The sequence below is a fragment of the Notamacropus eugenii genome, chromosome 2, assembly GCF_028372415.1.
Source record: "Notamacropus eugenii isolate mMacEug1 chromosome 2, mMacEug1.pri_v2, whole genome shotgun sequence".
Taxonomy (NCBI): Eukaryota; Metazoa; Chordata; class Mammalia; order Diprotodontia; family Macropodidae; genus Notamacropus; species Notamacropus eugenii.
Window position 1 is genome coordinate 84,493,133 of NC_092873.1, and position 21,818 is coordinate 84,514,950.

The 21,818-nt window shown below is 44.2% G+C and overlaps 2 protein-coding genes across 38 annotated transcripts; both read left to right on the forward strand.

Annotated features, from left to right (window-relative positions):
• The first annotated feature begins 83 nt into the window (after positions 1–83).
• MRPS18B (mitochondrial ribosomal protein S18B) lies at positions 84–11,907 on the forward strand. The gene is made up of 7 exons (XM_072641640.1): positions 84–619; positions 2,248–2,350; positions 3,572–3,669; positions 3,802–3,870; positions 9,932–9,998; positions 10,936–10,995; positions 11,320–11,907. The coding sequence occupies exons 1-7, from the start codon at positions 542–544 to the stop codon at positions 11,604–11,606; spliced, it is 762 nt and encodes a 253-aa protein (XP_072497741.1). The 5' UTR covers positions 84–541; the 3' UTR covers positions 11,607–11,907.
• A 504-nt stretch (positions 11,908–12,411) lies between these two features.
• On the forward strand, positions 12,412–21,560 carry ATAT1 (alpha tubulin acetyltransferase 1). 37 transcript variants are annotated; one of them, XM_072641607.1, is made up of 14 exons: positions 12,429–12,579; positions 13,031–13,091; positions 13,246–13,337; positions 13,514–13,574; positions 13,715–13,828; positions 13,981–14,082; positions 15,214–15,259; positions 15,369–15,437; positions 16,876–16,947; positions 17,049–17,358; positions 17,551–17,616; positions 19,985–20,077; positions 20,658–20,700; positions 20,970–21,357. In XM_072641607.1, exons 1-13 carry the CDS (start codon positions 12,473–12,475, stop codon positions 20,692–20,694), a joined length of 1,230 nt encoding a protein of 409 aa, XP_072497708.1. In that variant the 5' UTR covers positions 12,429–12,472; the 3' UTR covers positions 20,695–20,700; positions 20,970–21,357. The 37 variants fall into 37 exon arrangements, with proteins under 37 accessions (XP_072497706.1, XP_072497691.1, XP_072497708.1 ...); XM_072641608.1 differs by having other exon boundaries at positions 21,121–21,222; XM_072641609.1 differs by having other exon boundaries at positions 21,046–21,120.
• Positions 21,561–21,818: the final 258 nt, after the last annotated feature.

Below are 21,818 nucleotides of genomic sequence, written 5' to 3' on the forward strand. Positions count from 1 at the left end.
GCGCCATTGTGCGCGAGGCGCAAGCTCATTGGCCAGCCGCATCAAGAGGCCAGCAGCTGATTGGCTGTGGTGCCACAACCTACATTTCACCTAGGTCTTGACTCACTCTTCCGCCCTCCACACCCAACCCTCGGCTCGCGACTAGGGTTAAGACGATTGGTTGGGCCCGCCTTCCCTTCCTTCCCTTATCTTCTTCCTTCCCACCCCTTTGCCGGCAAGCCTCACCCTGGGTTGGCCTAACCGACCCCGCGCATGCGCGCTAGGAGGACCGGGGTCCAAAATCAACCACAAAATTGTTCAGAAGCAAGAGATTCATTCGTGGGTCTAGGAGCCGTAGCGAACTGGCTAGAAAAATAGTAATTTTGAAGGCGAATTCTATTGTGACGCAGTTAAAATTGGTCACCTTCGCCCCTACGCACGCACGCCTGTGAGCGTAGTCACGTCCTGGCAACGCGCGTTTCTCCCCTTAGCCCCGCCCAGCCTGTTTACAGACATGCGCAGCTTGCTCCAGGCCCCTCTCCTCCCTTAGCCGTACGGCAAGATGGCAACCTCTCTCCTAACTCTTCTGCTTAGGCCGCTCGCGGGCCTCTCGCCTGTCAGAGGGGTCTACTGGGTGCAGGTATCTATTCAGTTTCCTCTGTCCCGCTGTCTTCCCCCTTCGCAGCATGCGGCCCTGGTTTTAATGGCTCCGGCTGACCGACTTCCTTCCCTTCCTCGCCCGGCCCGGAAGGAGCTTCCTTCGTAGGGTCGGGGAGGAGAAAGAGAAAGCCCAGCGTTTTCCTGTCTCGATTGCTTTGGCTACGGCATTCCCACTACCCAGTCTCTTGCGTCTTGTCCCTGGTCTTGGGGCGCATGCCGAGGGGTGCTTCATAGTTCCTAAGGGTGGTTGTTTATATTTGCTGAGTACCTTGAAATGTTCCCATGGCAACAGGCAGCTCGGAGGAATGGGTGAGCTGCGTTGCCATGGTGGCCCAGGAAGAGCTCTTCTCTCTCTGTCTCTCTTTCTCTGTGCTGTAGCAGCCCCCTACCATTTCTTTCTGTTCCCAAGCACTGTGTTCACATGACAGATAGTGGAGGACGAGGTAAAAGAGGTGCGACCTGAGAATTTCAGCCCTGCCCCACTTAGCTAGTTATCTCTTGAGAACTCTTCAAAGTGTTAACCAGCTCCTTCTAGCCAACAGATTTCAGCCTTAACTAGCTCTTTGTAGATCCAGTATGTGAACCACTGAATACGAGGAGTGGTCCTTGATGCTTCTGACATCTTGAGTGGTGCTTACGATCCTCACGGTACCCTGCTGTGTTTCTCTGTAGATGTAGGGAGGATCCGAAGAGCTTAATTTACTGCTCCCTTTAGTCCTGGAGGTCTCTTGCCTGTCAGACTACTATCCAAAACTCCTCTAGACATTCCTCCCCCACTTGCCCGATGCCCAGATCTCTCAGAACCCCTGGCTTTACTACTCACCACCTTGAAGGTCCTTAGTTGGGGTAAAAAGGGGAGGGCTGCTTCTCACGGTTGCTATTCCCTGAAATGGGGCGTTAGCCTCAAGGGTGTGGAGATTACAAGGGTGTGGAGATTAAGGTCACTATGCAGTTAATTACAAGGCTGAGGTCTTTGATTCAAGCTTTGGGACTCAGATTACTCACTGTTATGGAATGGGAGATGCTGATTTTTATAAAGCAGGGTAAGACCAATGATTCAGAGGAAGAGTTGAGATGGGGATCATATGTATATCACAGATATCCTTTTCCTGGATACTTTATCCAACTCTTAGAAACTTAGGTATCCCTTCCTTTCTTTTCATCACCTTAAACATCTACCTAGTTCACTTTATTTTTCCTTTGACATCATTTTTTTCTAGGCATAAAAATTTCTCATATCCTTAATCTTTCTCTTAATGTCTTAATCTATTTTAATCTTATTTAATTAATTTTAATTAAATCCTGTGGGTGGAACCTAAAGGGAAGAATGGACAGAATAGGAATGCTCCTCTCCTTTAATAGCTTAAAACTACACTAAGACTTTTGGGACACTGTATACAGTTGCTCTCCCAAAATCTAATTACCCTGTTTGCCAGCTCATATCACTTCCTTGTTTTTGGGACTAAAATCAAGTCTATATACATTCTTGCTATACATCACTACACCAGTTTTGACACCTTTACAGAATCTCAAGAATTCATGAGGGAAGGTTGGGGGATGGAGAACAAGATATCTAATCTCCTGCCTAAACCTTCCCCTTTTTCATAGGCTACTCCCCGGGCTCTCTGCACCAGAGCTCCACCTGAGGAAGAATCTGCCATTCCTGTCTCCCTCTATCAGGATGCTCCCTGGGAATATCTAGAGACAGAAGGTACTACCATAAAGAAGGTGTGGGTAGGGGGAAGGAAAAACATGGAGAATAAGAGGAACCAGAGAAATCAGTAAAGAACTGAAAAGGAAAAAGGACAATATAGGAATGCTTTCTCCTTAATTGTCCTTCAGTGAACACTGAACCAAATGCAAAGGTTTATACAGTCAAACGGTACTCTCTCTCTCCAGCCTTATCTGTTATTTGTCTTCTCAACTTTCACAAATACTGTACTCTATATTTCTCACCTCACCTTTTTCACATACTGTTCCCTGTGACTGTAATGCCTAGAATATGTTGAATTTCTGTACATTCTCCCCTTTCCTGATTCTTCTCCTTGGTATGATGCCCTTTCTCAGCTCTTTCTTACATAACGTGTAAGTTTTGGGATTCTGATATACTTGTTATTCATCATTGTGTATTATAGTTATTGTCCTTTGTGTTTTATAGAATATAAGCTCTATGAGGGCAAGAAAACCAGTTTTTTTGGTTAAACTTTTATGTCCAGCACTTACCAAAGTGCTTTATCAAACAGATGTTTAATAAATATTTAGCGTAGGAATGCAAAGACAAATAGGGAATGATCTCTAGGGAAAATACAGTAGGGAAGGTCTTTGAAAGTCTTTGAAAATGACTAAAACAGAACAAAAAATTAAAAATGATTAGTAAAGAAAAGAGATGCAAAAAAAGGGACTTTTCAAGTTCTCTGGTGAGAAAGGAGGAAAAGACTACCACTAAGTTAGATATAAGAAATGCTTTTCAAAGACGTGGCAATTTAGTTGGGTCTTGAAGGATGGGGTAGGATTTCAGCAGGGGGAAAGAAGGCATTCCAAGCACCGGGAGTAGTATAAACAAAGTCATAGCTGTCTAGGGCAATTTTGTGGGATGGTTTAGTTTGCACTTAAAGGAGGGGTGGGGAACCTTCAGTCTTGAGACTACTTGTGAATCTCTAGGTCCTCAAGTGCAGCACTTTGACTGAATCCAAATTTCATAGGACAGATCCTTTTATTAAGGGGATTTAGGTTCTAAAGGGAAGTAATATGTATGAACTAAGGCTATAACGCTAGAGTGGAGCCCTAAAAGTAGTTTCTAGTAATTATTATAGATCAGATGAGATATTTGTAAAGTGTTTAGTGTAGGGTTTTGGCACATAGTAAGCATTTGATAAGTTCTTATTTCTCTCTTCCTCCTCTCCCCTCTCCTGTCTTTCCCTTTCCTTTCTAGAATACCTGGCTCGATATGGCTCCCGTCCAGTCTGGGCTGATTATCGACGAAACCACAAAGGTGGTATTCCACCCCAGCGAACCCGTAAGACATGCATTGTGAGTAGTAAGGAAGAGGAGTTGTGTCTCTAGCACGGAGATTCAGGAGTAATAGGGTGGGATAGGAGGAACCTTGACAAAAGACGTGTGCTAATTCCTGAAGTTTCTATCCATCTCCTTTATCTCCTACAGCGAGGGAACAAAGTTGCTGGGAATCCTTGCCCTATCTGCCGGGATCAGAAGCTCCATGTGGACTTTAGAGTAAGGAATATCCAAATTTCATTGTACCCAACTTGCCCGCCTCAGGAACTAGGGTACATACACTGGGTTTAAGTGATGATATTTTTGCTGTCCCCTTCCTTTATACCTCAGAATGACTGACAGTTATCCCCTAGTCTTTGCTCCACTTCCTAAAAAGGAGGTGACTTTCAAGACCACGCTCCCTACTGTCTACCTCATAATTGCAGGCAGCTAGGTGGCACAGTAGATAAAGCATAAGTACAGGGATGGGGAACCTGCGGCCTCCTAGGTCCTTGGGTATGGCATTTTGACCAAGTCCCGGTTTTACAGAATAAATCTTTTTATTAAGGGGATTGATTCTGTGAAGTTTGGATTTAAAGGGTCACACATTGGGGCCTAGAGGGCTACATGTGACCTTGAGGCTGAAGGTTCCCCACCCCTGATGTAGGACTTCAGAGTCAGGAAGACCTCAGGTTGAATTTTGCGTCAAACACTTATGCTGTGTGACCCTGGATTAAGTCATTTAAGCTCTGTCTCAATTTCTTTGTGAAATAGAGTAGTGGTACTTACTCATTGGGTTGTTGTGAGGACCAAATGAATTAACATATGTAAAGCACTCTGTAGGTGTTAGCTATTATTATTTTCATCTCTTCTCCTCTAGGAACTTGCTACTTTGATTGTATCTTTTATAACCTTCAGTTTTCTACCAGCTGTTTACAAACATGCCCAGCCTCCCTTATTTTTAAAAATTTTCACTTAACCCCACCATCTCCTCAAGCTGTTATCTCTCCTTTTCACAACACCTCAAAAATAGGAAAAACCATCTGCAGTCTTTGCCTCTATTCCTCACCTCCTAATCACTTCTCAACCCTTGGCAACCTGTTTCCTGACCCCATGAGCAGGCTCAAACTGTCCTCTTCAAAGTCACCATTGATTTCTTAGTTACTAAATCTCATGGCTTTTTACAACCTTTATCAACTATGTGTCTCTGAAACTTGACAACCCCCTTTTTTCCTGGAAACTCTTTCTTGGCTTTGAGTCTACTCTCTTAATTTCTTCATTCTTCTTTGATTAGTCTTGATTCTTTTCTGCTAGTTGGTCATCCACCTCTCTCTATAACCATGGGTATTCCCCAATACTTAGTACTGAGTTCTCTTCTTTTTATATGTAGGTAATTCCCAAATCTATATCTAGTCCTATATTCTCTCCTGAAAATCCAGAAAGGAAAGAAGACCCAAGAGGAGAGGGTGGAAAAGTATTAAATGCTTCTGAGAGGTCAAGCATTTAGGATTGAGAAAAGTTGATCAGATTTTTCATTTAAAAGATTATTGGTAACTTTGGAGAGAGCCACATGTTAAGAATGATGTCAGGAGCCAGATTGCAGAGGGCGTGAGGAAGTGAAGGGAAGGAATATCAATAGGAGTTTGGCTATGAAAGGAATGGTCAGTAAGTGAGGGTTTTTTTTAAGGGTGGGGAAACCTTAGGTGTATAGATTTTATGGAGAGATTGAAGATGATTACAGCAGGGTTGATTGTGGGGCAGTCTGCTAGGTCTAAAAGGAGTTGGGACAACTAGTGAGAGAGAAAGTGATGGGAAGTTAAGGTCAGGGGAAGGAATTTCAGAATTCTCCGTCATGGGAGCTTGGACACCTTGAGTGGTAGCGATAGCGAAGTCAACCAAATGATAGTTGTTTTATGTAGCTGGAGTAGTTTGAAGGTAGATAAAAGTTCAGAATTCATTTATGTGGCAAGGACAGTGCTGGGTGCTGAGAATGCAGAGATGAAAAGAAACTCCCTGCCCTCAAGGAGCCTACATTCTATTAGGAGAAAAAAAATATGGAAAAAAAGTATGTATGAAATAAATAAAAGATAGTTTTTAGGGGGATGCAGCAGAGGCATCAGACAGTCCTCATGTAGAGGACAATACTTGAACTAATCTTTGAGGGAAAAGAGATTCTAAAAGGTGAAAGCGAGAATTGGGTGACATCTGGTTATCTTGAAACCTCAGAAAAGGCGGGGCTTGTACTGTTGATGGTGGCAGAAAAAGGGAGGGGTCTGGAGGGGTCATGTAGAGCAAAGAGTATGCTGATATTTGTAAGTTTTAGTAGATTATTACTAAAAAGCTTCGGTCTCTGCCCCCAAGAGTTTATAATAAAAAGTGGCAATCAAAACAGATAAATCTTTGTTATAGAAATCCAAATGTTAGAATATTCATATTGCCCTTTTTGCACATAACTCCTCCCAAACTGTATATATTGAAATGCGTAAGGAAGATGAATCTAGCAGTTCTGTGAAGAATTAGGATAAATGGAGTTGGGGAGATCATTGTCACTGGATCACAGAGTTTGTGGAGATAACTAAGAATTCCTTCCAGAAGACTGGAAAGAGATAGAAAGGAACCAGGTAATTAAGGACTTTGATCACCAAAGAGACAATTTTACATATAATCTTGGAGGTAATAGGGATCCACTGGAGTTTATTGGGCAGGGCGGTGCTAACATGGTCTGGTCTGCACTTTAGGAAGGTCACTTTGGCAACTGAGTGGAGAATGGACTGGAGTGGAGAGAGTTTTGGGACACGAAGACCACACTGCAATAGTTCAGGCATGAAGTGATGAGGTTAGTCAGAGTAGTGACAGTGTCAGAGAAGAGAAAAGGGTATATGTAAGAAATTTTAGGAAGAGAGTATAGAAGGCCTTGGTGGCAAATTGGATATGGGAGTGGGAGAGAATGAGGAGTTAGGGAATCACACTTAGGTTTTGAGCCTGGGGGACTGGGAGGATGGTGGTGCTCTTTACAGTAATAGGGAAGTTAGGAAGATGGGAGGATTTGGGGGGAAAGATACTGAGTTAGTTCAGTTTAGGACATGATGAGTTTAAGATATTTTTTGGATATCCAATTTGAGTTGTCCAGTAGGGAATTGGAGATGCCAGACTGGAGATCGGGATAGAAGTTAGATCTGGATAAATAGATGTAATTATCATCTGCATAGAGATAATTGAATCCATGGGAAGTGAGGATTGCATAGAGGAAGAAGAGAAAGAGGGCCCAGGACAGAGCCTTGGAGGGACACCCAAGTTTAACAGGCACAACCTATATGAGTATCCCACAAAGAAAACTAAGAAGTGGTAGTTTGACAAGTAGAGCCATAGGAAAGCAGTGTCATAAAAAAAATCTAAAGAGAAGAGAATATCAAGATCATTTCTCACTGATTTCCCCGGGGGGTGGTAGGCTCAACACTGAGCCTACAAGTCAAGAAAACTCATCTTTGTGAGTTCACATCTGGCTTTTCAGACATTTACTGTGTGACCCTGGTTGTTGTTGAGTATTTGAATCATGTCCAACTCTTCTTGACCTCATTTTGGGATTTTCTTGGCAAAGATACTAGAGAGGTTTGCCATTTCCTTCTCTAGATAACTTTACAGATTACAAGATTAAGACTTCCCCAAGGTCACACACAAGTGTCTTGAGTCCAAATTCGAACTCCAGATCCACTGATATATTCGCTTTGTCAACTAGCTGCCACCATGTGACCCTAGGCAGGTTATTTAACTCTGTTTGCCTCAGTTTCACCATCTGTAAAATGAGTTGGAGGAGGAAATGGCAAACCACTTCAGTATCTTTGCCCAGAAAACCCCAGATGGGGTCATAAAGAGTTGGGCATGACTGAATAACACAGACTTCTCCACCCTGACCCAGGAAGCTCATTACTGAGATAACCTCATCATTCTGCAACATCTCATCAGCTTTGATACTCTACCTCACCACTGCTCTCAGCTTCCCTGATTGGAGAGTAGGGCCCTGAACTCCAAGCCTCCTTTTAAGGAGAAACCTTATCATTAGCTCATACATCTCATTTGTTAGTTGGCAGCGCTACTTTGGGACTTCCCTGACTTCATCATCCCTGCCTCTACTTTCTGAGAGGGAGAACTGGTTTTTGTTTTGTTTTTTTATTCTCCAACACTTAGCACCTACTGTATGATGCTTAATATTTACTGACTATCGATTAATACTGTCAAAGGCTTCCAGAGATGGAAATTGAGAAAAGGCTATTTGATTTTGGCAATTAAAAGATTATTAATAACTTCAGAGAGAGCAATTTCTGTTGAATGATGAGGTTCAAAGCCAGACTGTAAAGAGTTAAGAAGAGAATGAGAGGAAAAAAAGTGGAGAAACCCATAGCCTTCTCTAGGAGTTTAGCCACAGAAGGGAGGAGACATATAGGGTCATAGCTATGAGGGATGGATGAATGAAAGGAGGGTTATTGAAGATGGGGAGACATGGGCATGTCTTATGGACAGTAGAAAAACATCCAGTAGACAAGGAAATACTAAAAGTTAGTGAGAAAGTAGGCACTAATAGAGAAACACTCTGCCAGAGAAGATTGAGATCATTTGTGCAAGTTGAGGAGTTTGCCTTTGCAAAAAGAAAGGCCACCTCTTCTAGTGAAGAGATTAAGGAGGAGATGAGCGGGGAAGATATTCTGAGTGATAGGAGGGTGAGGAGAGAAGAAGGAATTGTTGGCTAATAGCTTCAGTTTTTTCAGTGAGATATGGGCAGACATTCTCAACTGAGAGGATGAAGATGGGGGAATAGAGAAAAGAAGCCATAGTAGGTGTGAGGAAATGTTTGGGAAAGGCATTGTGGTGACTGGGATAGTGAATTAATTAGGAAGCTGTAAAAAGGATTGCTGTCTTGTAATGAGGACCAAGTTGATGTTATTTAACATAAATTTTTAGTGGACCCAAGTCAGCACAGTTTTGTGGTTTTTCTCCAATTTCATTTAGATGTTGGTGAATAAGTGTGAAGGCTTGAGTAGTGTGAGTAATCCAAGACTGGGGCAATAGAAGATCAGAGGCATTAGTATAAAGAAAGGATAAAAGAGCAACTGCCTTGGGAGTATTGTCTTTTAAGAACTAGGGAGATATGTTGGATTATCACCATCACAAAGTCACAGAGGTCATTTGACCAGTCCCTTCCTGAGACTTGAATTCACTCCTCCAAAATCCCTTTCAAGGGTTCATCTCACTACTATTCACTCCTCCAATGACAAGGACTCCAAAGTAGCTAAGGTAAGAATTCAGTGTGAGGTTTCTTGTGGTCTCAGTTAAATGCGTGAGTTTCAAGGTTGCAAGATTTCCAAATTTGGTATTTTGTCAGCATAAAAAGAGAAATGGAAACATAACTTTGGTCAAAGTATACCTCCCTTCCATCCAACTGTCCAGTGATATTAAGGTAGAAAGATGGGTGTTTGGGAACCTTTATTCTTAGGATTTCACAACATATAAACTGACGGGCTCTCTCTAACACTGTATGTTTTTGTATGCTCTGGGGCGTTAGCTAACCTTCATTATTCTCTAAGGAAAATGAGGGACCTATTTGAAAGAGCCAAAGGGCTTGCCAGGATGGGGCTACATGAGAAAAGTAGGGGAGCTTGAACTTCCAGGTCTTGAGGTCTAAGCCTGGTTACCCTTCTTGCTGGGAACACCCCAACACTAGGAGGCCTGAGCCTGGACATGTCGACTGGGTAGACATCCCAGCCATTGGAGAGAGGTGTCATACCACAGCCCTGTACAAAGCAGATAAACTGTGAATTTCATTCTCTGTAAAGTGGGTATAAATTACTTACTCAAGGTCACATGGCTAACAAGTGGCAGAATCTGGACTAGAATTCAAGTCTTCTAGAATTTACAGTTTTTCCTTACCTGAGGTCAAGGTTTTTTGTCTGTGCCTTGCACATAGTAGGCACTTAATATTTTTTGATTAATCAATCATGTCTCATCTCTCCAGCCCACAGGAAGGGATAAAAGAATTTTGCAATAGTAATATATAGAAAAGAGCTAAATTTGGCATAATGGTGTTTGGTATAGGCTTTGGGTACTAGGTGTACTCAAGAGAAGGCTAGTGTGTTGTCTTAGAATCAAGGGAGACATCATGGATGAGTTGAAGCTTGAATATGGGGGAAGATTGGGAAGTTTGGAATAAGATGTGAAAGGACATGCTATGCTAGAGGGAGGGAGCACTACTTGCTGCCTTTTCTGATATTACTTCAACCTCCATTTCCTTCTATTTCTTTCTCTTCAGAATGTGAAGCTCTTGGAGCAGTTTGTCTGTGCTCACACAGGTGTCATCTTCCATGCCCCATACACAGGTTAGATGCCAACCCCTTAGAGTGTGATTTTCCCTTCATAGTCTCCTTCCACTGAGAACAATTCTCTTCCTCATTTAGGGTTTTTTAGAGACTTATAGAAAGCATCATAGAAGGGTTCCAGCCTTTGGAAAATTTCCAGTCTAATAGCAAAGATACAAAAGATACACAGAAAATTTCCAGTCTAATAGCAAAGATACAAAAGATACACATAAATGTATATTGACTTGCATAAGAACAAGAGCATAATGTTATGTGTTCCCTATTTTGAGTAAACTCAACTTTAGAAAATAGAGCTATATCTAAAAGGTAAATGAAGAGATAATTCATTTCCAAAGGGACAGACATTTCACTTTGAATCATAGGATTTCTTTAAATTGTATGGTTCCTTGAGCATTTAATGGGATTCACTTCCTAAAATTTGATCCACCATATCTATTACAGAAGACATGACATTTAATGCTTGAATTGAATTCTACAAACAAGCCCACAAGTGCCAAGGTGTTGCAATGATGATCATTGTGGAGTGTGGTTAATTGGATAATGGCACTCAAAGGAGGGAAGGAGCAAGTGCTGGCCTCTTGCCATATTCAGCTCTACAGCTCCCTTTCCTTTGAACGGTTTTCCCCTAAATCTCTTTTCTTGGGACCTCCCTAACCTTCAGTTCCAAGAATTTTCCCTCTTGTTAATTACATTAGTTATCTCCACGTGTCCTCATTTCAGTTAGATGTGAGACTTGTATCTACCCTTGCCACTGGTTACCTTCTCTGGACCTAAAGTTCCTAATCTGTACAGTGAGAAGAATCCTCCTTCCTGAAGTCCTAGCCCACCACCACCCAGGACCATTCCCAGAGGCAACATTATGGCAGTTGATATTATGGCAATATAAGGTGACTGTATTCTCTCCCTTTTTCCCTCCCTCATTTTCTCCTTTTACAAGGTGTCTGTATGAAGCAGCATAAGAAGCTGACAGCGGCTATCCTGAAGGCCAGAGACCACGGTGAGAGTCAGAAAGGGGACAGAGTGTTGTAGAAGTGGGCAGATAGCTGATAACCGGGGCCTGGAAAGAGGAGTGTGTGGAGGTGGTGATGGATAAGGAAATTCAAATTCTGGAAGTCTGAGAATGGATATAGATTTTTCCCTTTCTGCTGTCCTTTCTTTATACATTAGCATTTTAGTGTCTCATTAATGCTTTATCTCTTATCCCTAAACTTCATCAATCAACCTTATTTCCTCACTTTTCATTTCTCAAGTTTTCCTTGTTTCATGATACCCCATTTATTGCCTCTTATTCTTTATTCTTCCATCTTTTTCATCTCCCTAGGTCTTCTCAGTTACCACATCCCACAGGTACAGCCACGGGATACTGATTTCAGCAATTCCCATGGGGCTGTGGGCTGTACCCCAGTGGCTCCTGCCCTGGCTGCAGGTACTTCTTGGTATCCATGGTATAATTGGCAGCAGCCACCTGAAAGAGAGCTGTCCCGTCTTCGTCGTCTACATCAAGGCCACCTTAAGGAAGAGAGTGGACCCCCACCAGAGATGATGCCCGTAGTTCCACCTCAAACTGATGTTCTCACTGAGGGAGAGGAATCTACCAGTGTCCACTAAAAAGGAAGTGGTGGATATACTCTGTGATGCTCCAGAGCTTAAGGATGGATGTTAGAAAGCCCTGATGCCTGAACTGAACTGATTCTTATCCCTCCCTTTTTTAGAGATGGGTAGGATAATGGCAAGCTCTGACCTAGAAGAAAAGAAAAAACAGGGAGAAGGTAAAATGAAGCACATCTGAATTAGTGTTTTTGGTGGATTTTCCTGTATGCTGCTTCTCCCCACTCCCCCATATTTGTTGCAGGGTTAGGGGGTGCCTAACTTGTCAAGTCAACCTTTTATAATAAAAATTTTTTTATTATCCCCGTGTCTTTGTTTTTAGGTTGCAGGAGTTAGTTTTTGTACATTTGCCTAAAAATGGGTAGGGTTAGGGTTAGGGGATGTTGAGACAAAGCAGTGTTTCGCTAATGCATCGTGATTTCGTGTGAGTATGTGAGTGCATCTGCACCGGTGGTTCCCAGTGTGCAAATATCATTCCGAGCTTAATTTCTCCACTTAGGACCGAATATGGGCGTAGCAGAAAAACTGGCTGGTTGGTTGGCTTTCGTACGGTGGCAATGGGGCACGATGGAGCTGTGGGCTAGCTTGGTTACTCGGACCCCGCGCAGAAGAAAGGAGGACTGCCGGGGGAGGGGGCGCTTAGCCACACCATTGGCTTTGAGGAAAGAACGGGATGTTCGGCGGGGCCGTGGGGTCGGGACTGGGATCGTGCGGCCGGTTGCTAGGACGCTGGAGGAAGGAAGAAGTGGAAGGTGTAGTTGGCGAGAGTCAGCCCGGCTTCGGCTAGTGGGTAGAGAGCCGGAAGGGGCGGGGCTCTAGGTCGGAAGTGCCGCTTAGGGGGCGTGACCAGGAGCGCACAATGGGCCATGGAGTTCCCGTTCGATGTGGACGCCTTGTTCCCGGAGCCGATTACCATACTGGACCAACACCTCCGTGCTCCGGCCCGCCGAACCGGAACCACAAGCTCGGCTCGGTGACCTCTCACCCCTCATCCGCCGACCACGCCCCACCTTGCCTCAACCTGTCCCCATGACGCTCCCCCCCAAGTCAAAGGGTAGACTTAGGGCGATGCCTGGTTCTGTGACTTTTCATCGTCTAGTCCATTGTTTGGTCCAAACTACAAAGTGGAGTGTGCTTTTTAATCTCCATGGTGGAAATGCCTTCCGATCCCCACCGAGTCCATGGCTCTGAACCCTTGGGCGTCCAGCCACCTCACCCCACAAGTTCCACCAGATAGGAGGGGGAGGGCCCTCAGTTATTAGGTCCACAGGAAGGATGCAAAATCAGGAATGAAGGAGACGTAAGGCAGAGGGGCTGGAAGGTGAAAACCTGGCTCTGGAATTAGGGTTAGCTCCCCTTTCCCCAGGACTGTTCCCTGGACGTGCAGGCTGGTTCAGTGACTTGTGTTTCTCCTCTCTCTGCAGTGTTGATCTCCAGCAGCAAATCATGACTGTTGTTGATGAACTGGGAAAGGCATCCGCGAAGGTACTGAGAAGAAATCTCATTATGGGGATCAAGAAGGGTGACAGGGAGAGAGCCAGTAGACCCCATCCCTCAGTGACCTGAGAGGCTTTGGAGGGGCTGAAGGGATGAAGGGAGGTCTTAGGAAGGGCATACTTAAAGTCTTCCACCTTATTAGGCTCAGCACCTTCCTGGTCCCATCACCAGTGCTTCCAGAATGCAGAGTAATCGGCATGTCATGTATGTGCTCAAGGATACCTCAGCCCGTCCGTGAGTGCTGGACTCCAGTGTGCTGTCCCGTTATGTCTGTCTTGTCTTTCTCTTTATTAATACCTTTTAGCTACATAATCTTCCTTTTCCTTCTTTCCCTTTCTTTTCCCTCTTCTTTCTCTTCTTTCCTCTCCATGATAAGCTATGAGTTTTCCCGCTCTCTCCCCTTCCCACAGGGCTGGAAAAGGAGCTATTATTGGCTTTCTCAAAGTTGGATATAAGAAACTCTTTGTACTGGTGAGTTACAGGATAGTATGCTTAGGTTTCTGAGTCGGTGGAGATGGGAGTTGGGGGTGGGGTGAAGAAGAGATGCCTTTGCCCTGAAAGTCTGCTATTCCTCTTTACTTCTCTTACCTCATATCCATCCCTTCCATCAGGATGATCGTGGGGCTCATAATGAAGTAGAGCCACTTTGCATCCTGGACTTTTATATCCATGAATCATTGCAACGTCATGGCCATGGGCTGAAACTTTTCCAGTATATGTTAGAGGTATGGCTACCAGCTTTAATTTTAAAGTGCTTTCAAATTGCAAATTTGTTCCTTGCCTTCTCCTGAACTCCTAAATGCTTCTGTGAACCCTATGTCCCTCGAAATTTATTCTCCAGTTCTGTACCATCATCTGAAGTTCTTTTATCCTACAGAAGGAACGAGTTGAACCACACCAACTAGCTATTGACAGGCCCTCAGAGAAGTTGCTGCGGTTCTTGAATAAACACTACAATCTGGAGTCCACAGTGCCACAGGTTAGAAGCCCTGGGAAATGTGACCCTAGAACATATGAGAGTGAAGAACCTACCAATTAGGTTTATTCTTTGTTTGGGACTATCAGGAATTTCCTCATTTCTATTATGTACAATCTGTACTTTGCTCCAAGGCTCTTCCAGTCAGTCATTAAACATTTATTAAACACCCTACTATGTGCTGGGTGCTGTGCTAAGCTTCCATTTTCTCTGTCCATCTTACCTTCATGCATGTTGGCTCCCCATCTTGGCTTCTGTAATGGGACGAATTAGAGCCAACCCCTGCCCATCTCTGGATGCCACACTGAGAGCCAGCCTAGGTAAACTAGGGGCTTGTTGGTAGGGGTGGAACTAGATGGCACTAGGAGGAAGGGTCTTGCCGTGGTTGACAAGCCCCTAGTTTACCTAGGCTGGCTCTCAGTGTGGTGTCCAGAGATGGGCAGGGGTCAGCTCTAACTCGTCCCGTTACAGGCTTCTGTGCTGTAGCCAAATTCATCTTCCCTGTTACCCAAACACAACATCATTTCAGTCTTGCCTTTATATAAGCCATTCCCCACAATCAGAATGTCTTCCCACAGTACACAGTTCTTTTCTCCAAGTGATGTTTGAAAGCTCATTCCTAGCATGCCTATCTACTCCATTCAGATAATGTCTTAATTGTCTCTTTTTGGCATGTCTCTAATGCTACACAACTGCACTTCATCTTGTGTTTTGCAACTTGTCCTCTATCTGGCATGTGTATATATGTATCCTTTCTCATCATTATAAGGTTTACCCTAAAAATAAGAATCATGCCTTTGACGCTTCTGTTGGATATAGAGTGCAAGGACCTTGTCTCCTACGCTTGAATTCAAATCTGGCCTCAAACACTTCCTAGCTGTGTGACAACTGTTTTTGCCTTAGTTTTCTCAGTTGTAAATGGGGATAATAATAGCACCTACCTCCCAAGATTGTTGTGAAGATTAGAGATAATATTTGTAAAATGCTTAGAACCACATCTCACACATAGTAGGTACTATATAAATGCTAGCTGTCATTATTTTTTATCCAAATTACTTGTATGATAGGGAGTACCCCATTTATGTTTTTGAATGACTGAATAAATGATGTAATTTTTCTGATTCCAACATGCAGGTGAACAACTTTGTGATCTTTGAAGGCTTTTTCGCCCACCAGCACCGTGAGTCTCCCTCTCCCTCCTCAGTCCTAGAGTTGGGGGTGGGGGTACGTCCATTAGTTCCATTGCCCCCTTCCCTTGACTAAGGGAGCCCCCACTTCCTTTCCCACAGGGTCCCCTGCTTCCTCTCTGAGGGCGACTCGCTGCTCTCGTGCTGCCTCGGTTGATAACACACCCAATGGTAAACTTGATCTGTAGTTTAGAGGTTGAACATCATTTTAGAGGCAGCTATGATAGGATAGTTATCAAGAATGGGAAAGAAAGCCATTCAGGGTTCCAAGAGTCATTTAGATGATTACTTTTAATATCTGGGAATATGACAAGTTCTGTTTCAGGCATGAATTTTAATTAAACCTTCTGGTTTGATTATTGATGATATGTAGTACTTGAAGGCAATATGAGCACATTTCTCAGAGGCCTTTTGCTTTTCCCTTTGGTTATGAGGAGTCAACAGTGCCACTTTTCTATCTTCAGTTGGAATACATTTTTATAATACAGGATGATATAAGGTATCCTCATAATTTGTGAAAGTTAAAACAACTGTTGCAGTGAAGCCACTCAGCAGTTAGCTTAGAAACCTTTCTCATTGTCTACCAAATCCTAACGCCCCCTAGATGTCACACATGGAATGCTGAAATTCTCAGATAGTTGCACAGTCCCAGCCTAATAGATCAATTTTTCAGTTAGCTTTTTGATTGTCTCACACTTTTCCTTAGTGGATACAAGGAAGTAACTAGTTTGGTTTCTAAGGTTTTCCCTTCTAGCTCTTTCAGGGGTATAGGCTGCAGACTCTGTGAGAGAGTGAAAGTCAACAGAGCTGGTGATCTCGGCAACCTCAAAAGCCAGTAATATTCAGAGGCTTAAATTGTCAGCTGAAGAGGTAGTAAAGGCAATAAAAGATTGAAAGTGATTTGCTGCAAATAATGTGAGTTGACTGTTTCTTCAAATGAGAGGGATAGAGGGAGCAAGCAGAGAGGTGAGACCATTCCGTGGTCACCTGATTGTGGCTTTTCTCTCATGCTCCTTCTTTTGTATGCTCCTGGTCCTTTACTTTGTAGTCTTTGCTTCACATTCCTCTTTCTCCTTAAATGGAACTTAAATCTCTTCCTCACCTATGGCCAAACAGAGCTTGTTCTCTGAGCTCCCCAGCCCCTTCAGACTAACTCCTGATTAACCACGGACTTTGTCCATCTCATCTAGAGGGACCCAGGGTCCTTACTGCCCAGGCTGGAACCATACAACTGCCCCAGATTCCCAAGGGTGCCTGACACCACCCTCTGACCAGTAAGAAGCTCCACCCCTTTGCTTCGGTGGCTATGTCCTTCCTGCATCTCCCAAAGTTCTCCTTTCTGATTTCTCTCCCCTGACTTCTTGCTTGGAATACTCCCTTTTGTTCTACCTCCCAACTGTTCCAGTATCCTTGGGTTTCCCTGTTATTTTGTAGAAATGTCATGAAGCTGATTCTAGGGGTGGAGGTTGACTCAACATCTTAACAGCAAATAGAGGAAACATGACATCAGAGAGTGGCATTTTTTTTTCTCAGTGAAGGGAATTGGGGAGCTGTGTAGAAAAGGTCTGTTCCCTAGTGCTCATTCTGCCCATGTCTCCTTTCTCTTCAGCTCCAGCCAGAAAGCTGCCCCCCAAGAAGGCAGAAGGAGAGATTAAGCCATATTCTTCTAGTGACCGAGAATGTAAGAGGGGCAGGGTGAGGGAAGGAATGAGGGGTTAAAAAACAAGGGAGGAATGTCAGTCCCCACTTAGGGTCTGATCTCTCCCTGTCTCTTCTCTACAGCATTATATACTCTTTTCTCTCTTTTGCTGTCTTTCCATCTTTTCTTTGTCTTTGTCTCTTCTTTAGTTCTGAAGGTGGCTGTAGAGCCTCCATGGCCCTTGAACAGAGCCCCCCGACGTGCTACACCTCCAGCCCGACCACCCCCACGGTCCAGCAGCCTGGGCAATTCTCCAGACCGGGGTCCCCTCCGCCCTTTTCTGCCAGAGCAAGAGCTACTACGGTCTCTTCGTCTCTGCCCTCCACACCCCACTGCCCGCCTGCTGCTTGCAACTGACCCTGGAGGCAGCCCAGCCCAACGCAGGCGTACCAGGTAATAAGACCTTGGCATGGGGGTAGAGTTGGAAAGAGATTTGAAACTGTCAAAAGAGATGTTAGAATGTTAGAATGAAAAGGGGGCAAGCTGGAAACTGACAGAATGGGGTGGAGAGTGTTGGATATGTCTTGTTGGAAGGGAGAAAGTGGCAAAGGCTTTATGGATTCCAGGGATAATTTGCTTTGGCAGGGAAGGGGAGGAGAAAGTATGCATCCTCAAAAGCAAGCAGCTTGAAAATCATAAGAATGAAGAGAGGTAAATAATACCTGGGATTTGTTTTGGTAGAAAGGCACTAAGCAGTAACTTTCTGGAATCTTGATTTATGACATTGATGAGAAAATGGTACCCATTTTACTCACTTCCCCCTTGCATACTGAGGGTACTTGTCTACAGGTAGGGGAGAGGGTATCTCTTTAATTTCTACCTTTGGCTGTCTTATCTCTGATTCTTGGTTTCTGTCTTTTCTCATTTCCTCTCCCTTCATCCTGTCCCTCCATATCTTCCACAGTTCCCTCACCCGCCCTGACAATAACAGATATTGATAGTTATCCCTCCCCACTTAAGACCACCTAATTTTGAAGGGATTCATTTTCCCACTTAATCTTTCAGGATGCAGTGGAGCCCTAAAACTTAGAATCCAGTCTCTTAACCCCTTGCTAGGTTAATCCAGCAGCAGAATAGCAAATATCCTATTCCCATCCCTATTTTATTATCTCGAGTAACGCCTTCTTATTCTCTAATTGGGTTCTGAATACTTTTCCTAACCAGTATATGGAAGTTCTGTTGGATTAACTAGTTAATACACTGAAACCTACCCAGGATCCTGCCAGCCTGTAGAACAGGGGTTCTTAATCTTTTCTATGTCATGGAACCCTCTGGCAGTCTGAATAATTTTTTTAAATACACAAAATAAAATAATAGGATTAGAATGGAAAATATAATAAAATGCAGTGATCAAGATAGTTTTTAAAACCCACCCTCCAGATCCCAGGTCTGTATTCTAGAATAAACAGTAGACCTAGCCCCCCTGTACCACATTCTTGAAGGATCCTTGTCCCAGAAATAGATATAATTGACCTAGTTCCCATATTTCCTGTGTAACATTCATTGGAGCTGGATTTCCCCTTAGATCAGTATTATTCCACTCCTTTGGCCTCCAAACTCTCTTCCCTTCCACAACCCCACCCCAAGGAGTCATGCTCCCTTATGGCCCATATTTTAGGTAACAACAGATCCTTCAGAAATTAACCAGATTCCCAAAGGGAGCCACTCAACATTACAAAGCTCTTAGATTCCAAAAGGTAGTGTGGAGAGAGCCAATTGGGGTTGTATCAGGGCTCCTCAGTGCTTATCTCTGTATAGGACCTGTTCTAAAACCTGGATTATGGTCCTGTTGGGATTTCCACAGGGAAATCACCACTACTACCACTTTAACAGCATCCTCTGAGAGGATCTTTCTTGGTGTTACCTCGTCATATACAAAGAAATAAACCTGGGTCTCAAGGATCTACTAGATCCTAGCATCCCCTCTTCCATTTCTCCCACACAACTAGTTAGATGATGGTGTATGCTTGTTCTCCCAGATTGTCTTGAGATGATTGTGTACCATTCCTTTCCCAACCTGTATCCCTTCTTCACCCCTACTTATCCTCTAGCTTTCCTTTCTTCCCTTCTACTGAGCTAGGAATCTCCTTGCTCTGTTTCCAGGCCCTCAGGATATAATCATATATCCTGGAAGGGTATATATCCCTCCCCTTTCTCACATCCTCTGTGCGGTAGATCACAATGTGTTCCTAATCCTTGGGGAGCAGGATTCTCCCCAACCCCTGTGTTGTCTCAATAAAGTGTGCATCCTTTTGTGTGTTTTCTAATGGACATTTTTCAGTGGGAAAAACAAAACAAACAAAGCCTTATTTATTTTGCCGTCTTTTGCCCTGGAAATTTTAGGAACAAAACAAAGCCTCATTTATTCTGCTGACTTTTGCCCTGGAAATTTTAGGATCTCTCCCCCGAGATCCTATTGTCACTGTCTCTGTTTCTTCCTCCTTTGGGATCTGTAGATCTTCCACTGGTTGAATCACCAGCGTTTCAGTATCTAGGATTGCTTTCCCTTACCTCCATCTTTGATATTCTTGGATCTGCATATGATTATCAGATGTCTAGACACTCCTTCCCACAGATTGACTACCCTCTGATTCCAACAACTGCAACCCTCCTCCCCTGCCATCCTTAGTTATCCCCACATCCAAACTTGTCACCACACTATGCCTCCCTGGATATCTTTTACATATCCCTGATATGGGAATCCCCTAGTGTTCAGTCCTTAATCCTGTGATGCATTCTATATCCCACAGACCTTTTCCCACTTGATTTAGCCCTCTCTACCCACTTGCTTTCCTGCATTCCAAGATATCCTACACTCCAGGTCCTTTTCATTTCAGTGTTCCCATAGGTTACTCTAAGGAGTAACAACCTAAAACTGCCACAAGCTCAGGAATGATTATTACTAGCTTGCCTTCTCTTGGTTTCCCTTTTCTTCCTTTCTACATCTTCCTTCAGTTTCCATTGCTACCCACTCCATCCTTCCATCCTCTAGCCCCTTTTTCTGTTACCTCCCCTATAGCCCATTTCTTCTACAGGGGATCAACCCCAGGACTGGTGGCCCAGAACTGCAGCTACAGTCGATATGGGGAACCAGACTCAGCCCCCAAAACAGGTAAGCGCAAAGCATTGTGGGAAATCTTGGTCTAGGAATCAAGAGACCTATGTTTTAGACTTAGTTATGATTTTCTGCAAGCCATTTTATTTCTGGCTTTCCTTGTGGTACAGTCGAAAGAGACTAGTTAGAGAACCTGGATTTGAATCCTACCTTTGTCACTGTGTGACTTTAGGTGGGTTACTTCCCTAATAAGTTTCCTTTAGATGAGTCTATTCCCTAAGTCCAAATTTCCTCATCTCTAAAATGAGGGGGTTAGAATATATGACCTTTAAGGCCTTTGTAGTTATGAATCACTGCTCCTACAACTGGTAGCAGTTCAGAATCTCCCTACCTTTGGGATCCCTCGATCTAGCTGAATCCCTAGAATTTCCTAGCAGTTACCTTACATAATTTATAAGGTCCTTTTCAGCTCTAACATTCTTTTCTATCCTAGTCACTCCCCCTTCCCCCACCCCAGTCTCAAGCCATATACATTATACCCACTCTCTTTCTCTTTCAACACACAAATACATGAGTGTGAACACACACACACACACACACACACACACACACACACACACACACCCTGTTTCCACAGGCAACCAAGAACAGAGGAAGAGGGAACAAGAAGCTGAGAATAGGTGAGGTCTGACTTGCATCCTCACACTGCCCCTGAATATATGCCTCTAACTTTCTTTTCCCCATCTTTTGACTTTCTAAGCTCTTTTTCCTCATCTCACGTAACATCAGTTGCACTCTCCCCACTTCCCACTTAACATCTTGGAAACTTCCTTTTAATTTTGTCTTCTAAATAACTCCTTTATTCCTTTAACACTTGGAAGGATTCGTCCCCAAATTCCTCCCATGAGCATCCCTATAATACTTTCATCTCTCCATCCCACCTTAACAGGTGTACCAACAGGGGGCAGCAGGTTGTGTCAGGGGAGCAAGATGGGGAGGGAACCAGGTCCTCCGCCCCTCCACAGGCCCTGCAGCCCCAAGTCCCATTATGGAGACTGGGGGAGCCCATGGTCAACGCAAGGTTCATTCGATACCTCCAGGAGCGCCGAAGTACCAGGCCTTGGTGACCTGGTCGTCCTTCTCGGGGTAATCCTGCCTGGAGACTTTGGCTCTACCCCATGGAGAAATAATGAGCCCCGCCCTCGGGGACAGCTGTTGGTCCGCCGGAGTTGGGCACCTTTCCTTCTCCGTTCCAGTTGTCTCATCTGCCCAAATTATGTTTTATCTTTAAACAGAGGACTTTACTTCTTTTTACCATTAAAGGCTGGTGGCCAGGAGCCTGGATTTCAGTGTGATGTGTTGGAAAGATTCACTTTGGGGTCTGGAGATGGTTCAGGTCCTGTCCCTGTGACTTCTGGCGGGTCACTTTCACTTTTTCAACGTGAGCGTTCTCACCTGTAAAACCAGTGGGAAATACAGCGAGCCCTAGGCCCCATCCACGTTTATGCGGTCCAGCACTTCTCCCGAGGCCGGCATCTCTGTTTCCAAAGCTGCCTTTGCACCGTCTACTTGTTTCCTTTCTATTTGGATATTTTTTGCTGTTTCGCCGCGGTCCTCACGCTGTGGCCCGGGAGGTGCGCCTCTATCAAACACGCATGTGCACTTTCCACAGCGGCGCGAGCGCCTCCACCACCCTAGTTTGCCTTTCGCGCAAGCGCTGTGCGGTGCGCACTTTCAAGTCCCACTCTTTTCCCTCCGAGCGCAGGCGCTCTTCCTGTAGTCTCGCTGCCCGCTACCT

Coding starts and splice junctions, on each gene's coding strand:
- MRPS18B (XM_072641640.1), top strand. CDS start 542: ATGGCAACCTCTCTCCTAACTCTTCTGCTTAGGCCGCTCGCGGGCCTC. Junction 3,871..9,931: donor AGCTCCATGTGGACTTTAGA/GTAAGGAATATC, acceptor CTTTCTCTTCAG/AATGTGAAGCTCTTGGAGCA. Junction 9,999..10,935: donor CTTCCATGCCCCATACACAG/GTTAGATGCCAA, acceptor TCCTTTTACAAG/GTGTCTGTATGAAGCAGCAT.
- ATAT1 (XM_072641586.1), top strand. CDS start 12,473: ATGGAGTTCCCGTTCGATGTGGACGCCTTGTTCCCGGAGCCGATTACC. Junction 13,575..13,714: donor ATAAGAAACTCTTTGTACTG/GTGAGTTACAGG, acceptor CCCTTCCATCAG/GATGATCGTGGGGCTCATAA. Junction 15,260..15,368: donor CTTTTTCGCCCACCAGCACC/GTGAGTCTCCCT, acceptor CCTTTCCCACAG/GGTCCCCTGCTTCCTCTCTG.